This window comes from Martes martes (genome assembly GCF_963455335.1).
Source record: "Martes martes genome assembly, contig: scaffold_81, whole genome shotgun sequence".
Lineage (NCBI taxonomy): Eukaryota > Metazoa > Chordata > Mammalia > Carnivora > Mustelidae > Martes > Martes martes.
In genome coordinates this window covers 103,377-115,625 of record NW_027666271.1, presented here as the reverse complement: position 1 = coordinate 115,625, position 12,249 = coordinate 103,377, and the positions used below count along the sequence as shown (strand labels likewise).

The window sequence follows — 12,249 nt, the reverse complement described above, 5'->3', positions numbered from 1 at the left end:
AAGAACTTGCTGTATTATTTTGAAGAATCTCATACTTCACAATACTAAAGAAGTTTTCTTCCCTATAAAATCCCAGAAGGTAAGTTAGCAATTTTAAAACTTCTACACATCTGTAGTATAAAAGTAAATAATTCTAGGGGTGCCTGGCTGGCTCAACTGGTAGAGCATGTGACTCTTGATCTCATGGCTGTGAGTTCAAGCCCCACATATATTGGGTGTGGAGCCTATCTTAAAAAAAAAAAAAAAAAAAGTAAATAGTTCAAGTATTTCCTTAAAACCAAGATATCATACCTCAAACAGTAGAGTTCTTGCTCCCATTCCACTTTTTGAAGCTCTAACTTCGATATCATTTCTTTTGTTTCTAATAGCTCCTTTTGTAGTTCATTAGCCTTATTTTCCATTTTTTTATTTTCTCTTTTAAGTTGTTCACAGTGATATTTTTTAAGATCTATTAATCTTTCATATGAAAGAACCGCCTCCTGGATTTTCAATAAACTGACAGGATCTACATCAGAGAAAAAACAAAAACAAATAAAATATATAGGGCACCTGGGTGGCTCAGCTGGTTAAGCATCTAACACTTGGTTTCAGCTCAGGTCAGACATAATCCCAGAGTCGTTGGATCGAGCCCTGCATCGGGCTCCACTCAGCATGGAGTCTGCTTGAGATTCTTTCCACCCTTCCTCCCTACCCCTCTGTTCTTTACCACACCCCTAGTCATGCTCACTCTCAAATAAATTAATTAAATATTAAAAAAGAAAAAGAATAAAATATATGAGTACTTTTGCATATAAAGGACTGTATGCTTTCACATTCATTCATTCATACATTAAACAAATATATATTGAAGGATTTCAATATGAAATATATTACTGGGATGCCTGGGTGTCTCAGTTGGTTAAGCATCTGCCTTCAGCTCAGGTCATGATCTCAGGGTCCTGGGATCAAACTCTCCATTGGGCTCGCTACTCAGTGGGGAGTCTGCTTCTCTCCCTGCCCCTGCCCCTCTTATGCACTCTGTCTCTCAAATAAATAAAATTTTTTAAAAAGCAAAAGATATTACACTAAGCTGTGCAGATCTCTGGCTTGTATTTAGCTTAAAGTCTAGGGAAGGAGAAAACAATTAGGAATTCAGATAGTTCCTATAATAAAAGAGTTCTAGGATCACATAACATAACTTGATCTACGGTAGGAAGGGAAGATTTCCCTGAGGAAGAGATAACTATTCTGAGAAATGAAGGAGGAGCAGGAAACACGTGAGCAAAGGAGGAAGGAGAGCATTAAAGACAGTCTACAGCATGTGCCAAAGTTCTATTGCAATCTGCTTCTGGCCAAGATGGAGTAACAGGTACTGATTTATCTTCCTACCTGAAAAAAGCCAAACAAAAACAGGTAAAATACACTTTAAAATCACTTTCAAGAAAAAGGAATTCAGGCAATGAAGGACAATGATCCCTGAAAACACAAGAAGTTAGCCTAACACATACTGGAGCTCACTGCCTTGGCACAATTTCCAGGCCATGACACAGGTGAAAAAACTGAGATAGACTCCACCAGACTCCCTGAGTTGAGGTGATGAAACTGAGTCCGGTGAAACCAAGACAGATGAGATCAGCGGTCAAAGCACTGGCGAGGAGAAAGCAGAAAAAAGAACGAACCCCGGAGAACAGAAGAGTAATAACCAATGCATGCACGTAAGGAAATCTCCTGTGACCAGGGGAAAGATCCATCTGGAAAGAGCAGAGGAAACCCTGCCTGGTGCTCACACGGCACCAGGGGCAGTATCTATCCCCATTAGCCATGCTGGAAAAACTCATAACCCGCAGCACAATGAATAGCGTAAGTAGGTCGTGCCTCAGCAGTGGGGAATTATGAGCTCTAGGCTGAACACTACTCTGGATTCACCTAACAATTCATAAGAGCAGGACGGGAAAGGATCAAACTGTTTGTCACTAACTTAGCTAGAACTCCAAAGAAAGCATAAAAAGGTAAGTGGAGGCATAGAAGCTATTTTTTAAAAACTAAATAGCACTTACAGAGATGTAAATTATATCACACATGAAAAACACACTGGATTTTCCAATAAACACATATGAGACAGCTCAAAATAAAAGACTGAAGTTTGACATCTGAAAACTGTGAGAAGCTAATATACAATTTCCCAAAGAGGCAGAGGAAAGGAACTAGAAAAAAATATTCGAAGAAAAAATGAGGGGGGCACCTGAGTGGATTCGTCAGTGGGCGTCTGCCTTCAGCTCAGGTCATGATCTCATGATCTCACGATCTCAGGGTCCTAGGATCAAGCCCAGTGTTGGACTCCCCAATTAGAGGGGAATCTGCTTCTCCCTCTCATTCTGCCCCTCCCCCCTGGCTTGTGCTTGCACTCTCTCTCTCTCTCTCTCTCTCTCCTTCTCTCTCTCAAATAAATGAATAAAATCTTTAAAAAAAGAAAAGAAAAAATGGCCAAAACCTTTCTAAACTTAATGAAAACTCTAAACCCACAGATCCAGAAGGATCTGGCTAGGAGTGAAGAAAAGAAAGTAAACCTTTATAATTTTCTTAAACGACATATGATGTGTTATAACATTACTAGATGGAGGACTATGATGCTTACATCATATACTTTAGGCCCTAATCACCAAAATAGCAAAACTAAAGAGTTACAGCTAGTAAGCGAAATACATACATACACATAAACACATAAATAAAACTAAATCATAAAAATTACTTGCTTAATCCAAAAGAAATCAGAAAAAGAAGAGAATGGAATGAAGATCGGAAAGGACAAATTGAAGTCAAACAACATGATGACAGATTCAAATCAACTACATCAATAATCACAGTAAATGAAAATGGTCTAAAAGTCTCAATGAAAAGGCAGACTGTCAAAATGGATAAAAAAGGAAGACCCAGCTATCTGCCACCTATAAAAAAAATGCACTTTAAATGTAAAAACTACAAATGTGTTAAGGGGCCAGAAATATGATAGACCACACTAACACTTGGCAAAAGAAGGCTGAGCCTGAGCGGTTACATTAATACCAGACAAAATAGATTTCAAAGCAAAAACATTAGCAGCAATAAATAAGTTCATTTAATAATGATAAAAGGGTCAACTAAAGGAAGCATAATAAACCTAAATGTTTATGCATCTATTAATAGGTTCAAAATACATAAAGTAAAAATTGACAGAACTTCAGAGAAACAAGCAAATTCACAATTATAGTCTGAGAGTTCAGTAGGCAGAAAATCAGCAAGGACTTCGTAGACTTGAACACTACCGTTCTTCTCAAGCATCCGTGGAACACTTACCAAAAGAGACTATATTCTGGGTCATAAAATAAATTCTAATAAAAGGAGTAAGTCAAAAGAACTGAAGTCATAAGAGTGTGTTTTGTGACCACAAAGAAATGAAATTAGAAATCAAGAATAAAAATATCTCTGGAGAATACTCAAATATTTGCAAACTAATTAACGCCCATCTAAATAAACCCTGGGTCAGAGCGCCTGGGTGGCTCAGTTGGTTAAGTGTCTCCCTTCGGCTCAGGTCATGATCTCAGGGTCCTGGGATCAAGCCCCACACTGGGCTCCCTGCTTAGAGGGGAGTCTGCTCTAAGACTCGCTCGCTCTCGCTCTCTCTCTCTCACTCTCTATCTCTCTCTCTCAAATAAATAAAATCTTTAAATAACCCCTGGGTCAAAGAAGTAAGGAAAAAAGAAATTAGAAAATATTCTGAACTGAATGGGAATGAACATATAACACCTAAGAATTTCTGGAATCCTGCAGTAGCAGCACTCACATGAACATTTATAGCACTGAATGTATATACTAAAAAAGAAGAAAAGTCTCAAACTGATGACCTTTGGCTCCACCTGAAGAAATTAGTAAAATAGTAGTTAAAAAAAGTTTGATAAACTTTGGTTATATAGAAAAATCTGACAGAATTTTTTAAAAAGCTACTAAAACTAATAAGTAAACTTACCAAGTTCAAGAATGAACCTGGATCCATACCCTGTATCTTAAATAAAAAAGAACTCAAAATGGGAGTGCCTGCATGGCTCAGTCAGTTAAGTGGCTGCCTTTGGCTCAGGTCATGATCTCGGGTCCTGGGACTGAGTCCTGTGTCCAGCTCTCTGCTCAGCAGGGAGCCTGCTTCTCCCTCTCCCTCAGCCTGCCATTCCCCCTGCTCATGCTCTCCCTCTCTGTCAAATAAATAAATAAACAAATAAAATCTTTAAAAAAAAAGTGGATCTCATGGATCACAGATCTAAATGTAAGACCTAAAACTATAAAACTTTGTTATTCAACTGCGAAACTTCTAAAAGAAAGCGTGAGAGAAAACCTCTGACCTTGTGCTAGGCAAAGATTCCTCAGATAGGAACACCAAAAGCAAAAATCCATAAAAGAACAAAGGTATAAACTGGACTTCATCAAAAAGAAAAACTGCTCTTCAAAAGATACTGCTGAGAGAATGAAAAGTCACAGACTGGGAGAAAATGTTTGCAAAAAAAAAAATACAGGTGATAAAGGAACTATATCTAGAATATACAAAGAATTCTCTAAACTCAACAGGTAAGAAAACCTAATTTTTTAAAAGGTTTTATTTATTTGTTTGACAGAGATCAAAAGTAGGCAGAGAGGCAGGCAGAGAGACAGGAGGAAGCAGGTTCCCCACTGAGCAGAGAGCCCGATATCGGGGCTCGATCCCAGGACCCTGGTATCATGACCTGAGCCGAAGGCAGAGGCTTTAACCCACTGAGCCACCCAGGTGCCCCAAGAAAACCTAATTTTTAAAATGACAAAGGATTTGGACAGTTCAAAGAAGATATACAGATGGCAAATAAGCCCACGAAGATATGCTCAACATTATAAGTTATTAGGGAAATGTATATTAAAACCATAATGATACATATACTACAGACCCATCGGAACATCTAAGACTTAAAAAACTGACAATACTAAGTGTTCATGAATATATAGGGAGAAATCAGAACTCTTACACATTGCTAGTGGGAATTGGAAATGGTGCAACTACTTTAGAAAACCATTCGGCAGTTTCATAATGAGGGAATACAAAGAGACACGAGACTTAAGGGTTATTACCTGCCTGAATTACAGTTAAGGTTTCATATGCATATACATATGTCAAAACTATCAAATTATACACTTCATAATGTGCAGTTGCCCTAACTTAAGCTGTTGAGGGGAAAAAAACCTCTATTATAAGAAAAAATATCTAAAACAGTGGCTGAGACACGGACAGAAGAATATGAAACAATCCAAGATGAAGCTGAGAACTGTGGTTTTTCACCCCAGAACGATGAGACGTAATAACTAAGCTTTAAGCAAGGGGGTCACGTGATGAAATATAAATTTTTAAAAATATATGGTAACTATGGTTGCAGTGTAGACCAAGATTCTGGGAAGTGGAATGCCAGGGAAAACAGTCCTGGGTCGTTTCAGTTTTCTAGGACAAATGTAGTGGTAACCTGACCTGACCTTGGGTGAAGGCACACAAGAGGAGAGTTAACACACATCAGGTGTGCCATTGCCATGACGAAAAACATAGTGGAAATTACAGCTCTTTGGCTAAGAGTATTCAACATTTCTCTATTTTCATATAAAACGTATTTCTGAGATGAGTAGCTCTATAACACATCAGTGTTGTATGGTACAGCACTAGACAAGAAGTGCACATATTACTATAGTAATGTACATACAAAGGCTTCATATTTACACAAGGGTCTTACCTTTACAATCCATGCGATGTTGTTCAATTAGCGACATGCAAGTCATATGATTAGAGCAAGGCATGTGGAAACCCTCCGAAATTGTTTCAGATGACAGAGTTAAGTCATCAAAGTCATCCATAGAATCAATTTGCTTTTTGACCTACAAATAAATAATACTACTTCAAAATGTCCCCTAAATGTTGATAAAATATACTAAGTGTAGAGAGATGATAAATACCCGTATCTTTTTACAAGAGTAAAAAAAAGGTACTTTCAAAAGGACTGATTTTTATCAAAATGACCTTTATCAATAACTAGTGTTTCTGAACAACTTTTTCAACGTATATGTCTGTACAACAAAGGCAGATTTTCTCTTTTTTCACTATGCCTTTCCTAAAGTAATTTTTTATCATGGAATAATATTTCTGATAAACATTATTTATCAAAATAACGTAATAAAATAAAAATTTAAAAATAAATGAAAAAAATTATATGTATATATTTACCTTTTCCTTGTCACTAGATGTTTCCTTTGCAGATCTAAAAAAAAATCAATTCTTTTCAGGCAAATATTAAATACTTAACATACAAAGAATATCTAAATCATATCTAAACTATATTATTAATAATGTTAACAAAGCATTAAATTTAGATCACACTGACAAAAAGCAAAGGAAAATCATAACGTTACTTGCATTATTTGACATGAAGAAACATACCACATTTTTTGTCATCATTTTCAATAAAAACAAGCTTTTACTGGTTCTAAAAACTATTTGGAAAGTGCAAGTTAAGTTCTTATATGAAAGAAACCCTTTTTTGATAATCATGATATTAGTGTTTTGAGGATCTACTGTGTAAATACTATGCATTATTATGAAAACTTCACATGTTTTAAAGGTATTTTAAGCCTCACAACAATCTTATAAACGTAGGTAATTATATTGGGTATTTTACACAGGAAGAAAATGAGGCACAGAAAAAAGTAACTTCCCAAAGCTGGTACAGGTGGTCAGGAGTAGACCCAGAATTCAAATCCAGGAAATGTGCCTTCAAAACACGTGTTTTACAGTATATGGTGAAAGTAATATTTAAGTGTTTTTAAGTAATCTGATAGCAAATGAATCTATGCGTATTCCATTTTTAGCTATAATTGTAAATAATAATTCATGAATCTTAACCATTTTTTTAAATAAAAAACTTCATATGTAGGCAATATTGAAAATCTACTTTCAAACAACTCAAGATTTGCTTCTTCTAAATAAGTTGATCAATGCGCATTCATTTATTCATTCAACTGTTTATTCACAAACAGACACTTATTGAGTATACTATGTAGGTGTCAATGACACTGTTGGTACAGGAATCTTCAGCTTTGTAATTTAGAACTTTATAAACCAAAAGTAATAATCTATGATAGATTGATAGTTTTTTTTTCAATTATAAATAAAATCTTTCCCCTTCCCCCAGAATCTAAACAAATATTAAGTAAATATAACCAGATAATTCAAAGTCCCTAATAAAACCATAGCTATTCATGATACTGTCAAAGGCACTGAATATCTGAAATTATCAAGGAATGGGGACGCCTGGGTGGCCCAGTGGGTTAAAGCCTCTGCCTTCAGCTCAGGTCATGACCCCAGGGTCCAGGATCAAGCCCCACAACGGGCTCTCTGCTCAGCAGGGAGCCTGCTTCCCTTCGTCTCTCTCTCTGCCTGCCTCTCTGCCTACTTGTGATCTCTGTTTGTCAAATAAATAAATAAAATCTAAAAAAATTATCAAGGAATGATTAGTTCTATTCAGAATGGCCTAAGGTTTGTATATTTACTATTATATGTATAGTTTTAAGTGAATGAATGATAGTATCTGCATATTCAATTATATGAGAATACTCCACGGTGGAACCAATTCTGAATAAACAATTTCTTGACACAAAACTACAAGAATAGGAATACTAAGGACAATTACTATATCATCTTTAAAAGAATGTAATACAATCAATAAGCTTTCTAACATTTGGAAATGTGAAAAAAATTAAATAAAATAGCCATGCCTATCTCCATTGGATCATTTCCGGGAGCATACAAAGGTATTCTAAAAGCTCCCATCTTAAAATTAAAAAATAAAGAAAATTCTTTTGAACTCCACATTCTTTTTCATATCATCCATTTCTCTATTACCTTTCCCTGTAAAAATTCTTTAAGGAGTTCTTTAAGTTTATTCATTACAGTCCAGCTTCCATGGTGACTATTGAAACTGCTCCTTGTCAAAGTCACTTGTCCTCATCTTAACCTTTGAAGCAGTGTGTCTGATATACTTGAGTATTTCTTGTCTTCACTTGTACCTACGCTACAGCATTTTATTTCCATAAAAAGTAATCACTGTTAAAATTCCTTCAGAAGGAAATAAAGAATTTGTAGATTTTACCTTCCTTCATCCTGATCCATTCCACTTGAAGTGTTGTCATCATTCATTTGTAGAGGATGAGAAGTTAGAGAAGGGGCTTTCTCAAACCTTGATGTAATCACAGATTCTTTTGATGTTTGTTTTTCTTTATCCCCTTTCCTTACTTCCTTTATATCCAAAGCAGGAGCACTATTTTAAAAAAATCCATTTAAAACATCCATTAAAAAGCTAATGTTTTCGGGAGCCTGGGTGGCTCAGTTGGTTAAGCCACTTCCTTTGGCTCAGTGGTCTTCTCCCTTCTCATGCTATTTCTTACTCTCTATCCCTCTCTCTCAAATAAATACTTGACCATTCTCTTATACCATACACAAAGATAAACTCGAAATGGATAAAAGACCTCAATGTGAGGCAGGAATCTATCAAAATCCTAGAGGAGAACATAGGCAGTAACCTCTTTGACATCGGCCACAGCAACTTCTTTCAAGACATTTCTCCAAAGGCAAAGGAATCAAAAGTGAAAATGAACTTTTTGGGACTTCCTCAAGATAAAAAGCTTCTGCACAGCAAAGGAAACAGTCAACAAAACAAAGAGACAACCCATGGAATGGGAGAAGATATTCGCAAATGACACTACAGACAAAAGGCTGATATCCAAGATCTATAAAGAACTCCTCAAACTTAACACACACAAAACAGAAAATCACATCAAAAAATGGGCAGAGACATGAACAGACACTTCTCCAAAGAAGACATACAAATGGCTAATGGACACATGAAAAAATGTTCATCTTCGGTAGCCATCAGGGAGATTCAAACCAAAACCACATTGAGATACCACCTTATACCAGTTAGAATGGCCAAAATCAACAAGACAGTAAACAACAAGTGTTGGAGAAGATGTGGAGAAAGGGGAACTCTCTTACACTGTTGGTGGGAATGCAAGTTGGTGCAGCCACTTTGGAGAACAGTGTGGAGATTCCTCAAGAAATTAAAAATAGAACTTCCCTCTGACCCTGCAATTACACTACTGGGTATTTACCCCAACGATACAGATGTAGTGAAAAGAAGGGCCATCTGTACCCCAATGTTCATAGCAGCAACGGCCACAATCCCCAAACTGTGGAAAGAGCCAAGATGCCCTTCAATAGACGAATGGATAAAGAAGATATGGTCCATATATACAATGGAATATTATGCCTCCATCAGAAAGGGTGAATACCCAACTTTTGTATCAACATGGACGGGACTGGAGGAGATTATGCTGAGTGAAATAAGTCAAGCAGAGAGAGTCAATTATCATATGGTTTCACTTACTTGTGGAGCAAGTAATAACATGGAGCACATTGGGAGATGGAGAGGAAAAGTGAGTTGGAGGAAATCGGAGGGGAAGACAAACCACGAGAGTGGTGGACTCTGAGAAACAAACTGAGGGTTTTGGAGGGGTGGGGGTGGGGGATTGGTTGAGCCTGGTGGTGGGTATTAAGGAGGGCACATATTGCATGGAGCACTGGGTGTGGTCCATCAACAATGAATATTGGAGCACTGGGAAAAAATTAAATTTAATTTAAAAAAATCTTTTAAAAATTTTTTTTAAAGATTTAAAAAGCCAATGTTTTCTAATAATTTCACTGGTCAAGAATTAAAAAAAACCCAATTTTTTGTAAAATTCTGCTACCCATTTCAATTCATTTATTAGTTCACAGAACAGTTATGAAGTCCAACCATATATAAGCAAATACACATCCCTTGCTTCAAAGACTGATCAATATACAACTACAATACAATGTCTTTGTGGTGACAAAGCAGCTGTGGACCTCTTTGTAGGAGCTGTGGAACCAAGCACCATAAACCAAGGGACGCAGGAAAACTCTTGCCTACCCATGCATCAGATAACAGGCACACTCACTACAGTCCCAGCTATGGACCCAGCAATAGCCCATAGACTGGCTCCAGCCCCTTCCTCTCAACCACATCTGGGAGCCCCTGGAAAACACTTAGATAATCACCCATTGACAAAAGAGCTTTTTTAGAAAAACTAGATTTCCTACAGTAAAGTTCCAGCACACCACCAGAGCAAAAACAAAACAAAACAAAACAAAATCAGGTTTGGATACACTGGAAAGGTAGTCATTAAAGACTACTTCAAATGCAAAGACAGCAATGTAAAACTTCAAAGAATATAAAAAGTCAAGGAAATATGATACCACAAAATGATCACAATAATCTTCCAGTAATTGATTTCAAACACATGAAGATCAGTAGTTTATCCAAAAAAGAATTCAAAATAGCAGTTTTAAGTAAACTCAGTGAGCTACAAGAAAACACAAAAAGCCAATTCAGGGGTGCCTGGGTGGCTCAGTCTGTTAATCACCTGACCTTTGATTTTGTTTCATGATCACAAGGTCATGAGATCCAGCCCAGCATCAGCCTTATGCTCAGTGTGGAGTCTGCATGTCGCTCCCCCTCTGCTACTTGCCCGGCTCACACACGTGCTCTCTCTAAAATAAATAAATAAACAAATAAAATCTTAAAAAACAAAACAAAACAAAAAAACAGTTCAATAAAATGAGAAAAATACTAGATGAACAAAATGAGAAGTTTAATAAAGAGTTGGAAGGGCACCTGAGTGGCTCAATGGGCTGAGCCTCTGCCTTCAGCTCAGGTCATGATCTCAGGGTCCTGGGATTGAGCCCCACATCGGGCTGTCTGCTCAGTAGGGAGCCTGCTTCCCCCTCTCTTCATCCTGCCATTCTGCCTACTTGTGATCCCTCTCTCTGTGTCAAATAAATAAAAGCTTAAAAAAAAATGCTGAGAGAAAAGAACTGCCAACCAAGAATACTTTATTGAGCAAAATTATCCTATAGAAATCAATCAAATCAAATCAGTAAGTTTGATACACATTAACAGAATGGGAAAAAAATTACAAGATCATCTCAATATGTGCAGAAAAAGCATTTGACAAAATTCAACATCTTTTCATGATAAACACTCTAAATAAAGTGGGTACCAAAGTATCATACCTGAACATAACTAAGACCACATATGAAAAACCCACAGCTAACATCATACTCAGTGGCAAAACACTGAAAGTTTTTCCTCTAAGTTCAAGAATAAGACAAAGGCACCCACCTTACCACTCGTATTAAACATCAGACTAGATAAAGAAATGAAAGGCATCCAGATCAGAAAAGAAGAAATCAAACTGTCTTTGTCTGCAGAGGATATGATCTTACATACAGAAAATGCTGAAGACACCACCAAAAAGCTGTTAGAACTAGCAAAGATGAAGGATACAATATCCACATATACAAATCCGTTACATTTCTATACATTAACCAAAAAAATCTGAAAAGGAAATTTAAAAATACCATTCACAAAAGCATCAAAAAGAACAAAATACTTAGGAATAAACTTAACCAAGGAGGTGAAAGATATGTACACTAAAATCTATGAGACTTTGATAAAAGAAACATCAGACACACAAATAGGAAGATATCTCATTATTCATGGATTAGAGAAATCAACATTAAATATCCACGTGACTCAAAGCCATCTGTAGATTCAATGCAATCCCCGTCAAAATTCCAGTGACATTTTTCAGAGAAATAGGAAAAAGAATACTTAAATTTATATAGAACAAAAAACACCCCAAATAAGCAAATCAGTCCAGGAAAGAACAAAGCTGGAAGCATCACACTTCCTGTTTTCGAACTGTTACAAAGGTACAATAATCAAAATAGGATGACCATTCATAAAAAAAAAAAAAAAAAACACAAAACGCAAAGAAACAGAATCAAGAACCGGACAATAAACCCATGGATATAGTCAACTAAAATTTGATAAGGGAGCTGAGCACACTCAAGGAAGAAAAGATAATCTCTTCAATAAATGATCCTGAGAAAACTGGATATTCACATGCAGAGAATGAAACCGGACCCCTAACTTACACCACTCACAAAAATTAACCCAAACTGGATTAAAGACTTAAATATATAACCTTAAACCATAAAACTCCTACAAGAAAACGGGGGAAAGCTCCCTGACATTGATGTTGGCAATGATTTTGGATGTGACATCAAAAGTACAAGCAACAAAAGCAGAATCGGTGGAA

The 12,249-nt window shown here is 36.6% G+C and overlaps 1 protein-coding gene across 1 annotated transcript in view; it reads right to left on the bottom strand.

The window, feature by feature from the left end:
* The window catches only part of LOC308338100 (ankyrin repeat domain-containing protein 26-like), a 317,834-nt gene that overhangs the window by 224,057 nt on the left and 81,528 nt on the right, over nt 1-12,249 (bottom strand). The window contains exons 21-24 of the mRNA XM_080831659.1: nt 8,160-8,327; nt 6,239-6,272; nt 5,751-5,892; nt 292-505 (exon numbers count right to left, since the gene is read on the bottom strand). Coding sequence (XP_080687785.1) covers nt 292-505; nt 5,751-5,892; nt 6,239-6,272; nt 8,160-8,327 — 558 coding nt within the window. The remainder of the gene's footprint in view (nt 1-291; nt 506-5,750; nt 5,893-6,238; nt 6,273-8,159; nt 8,328-12,249) is intronic.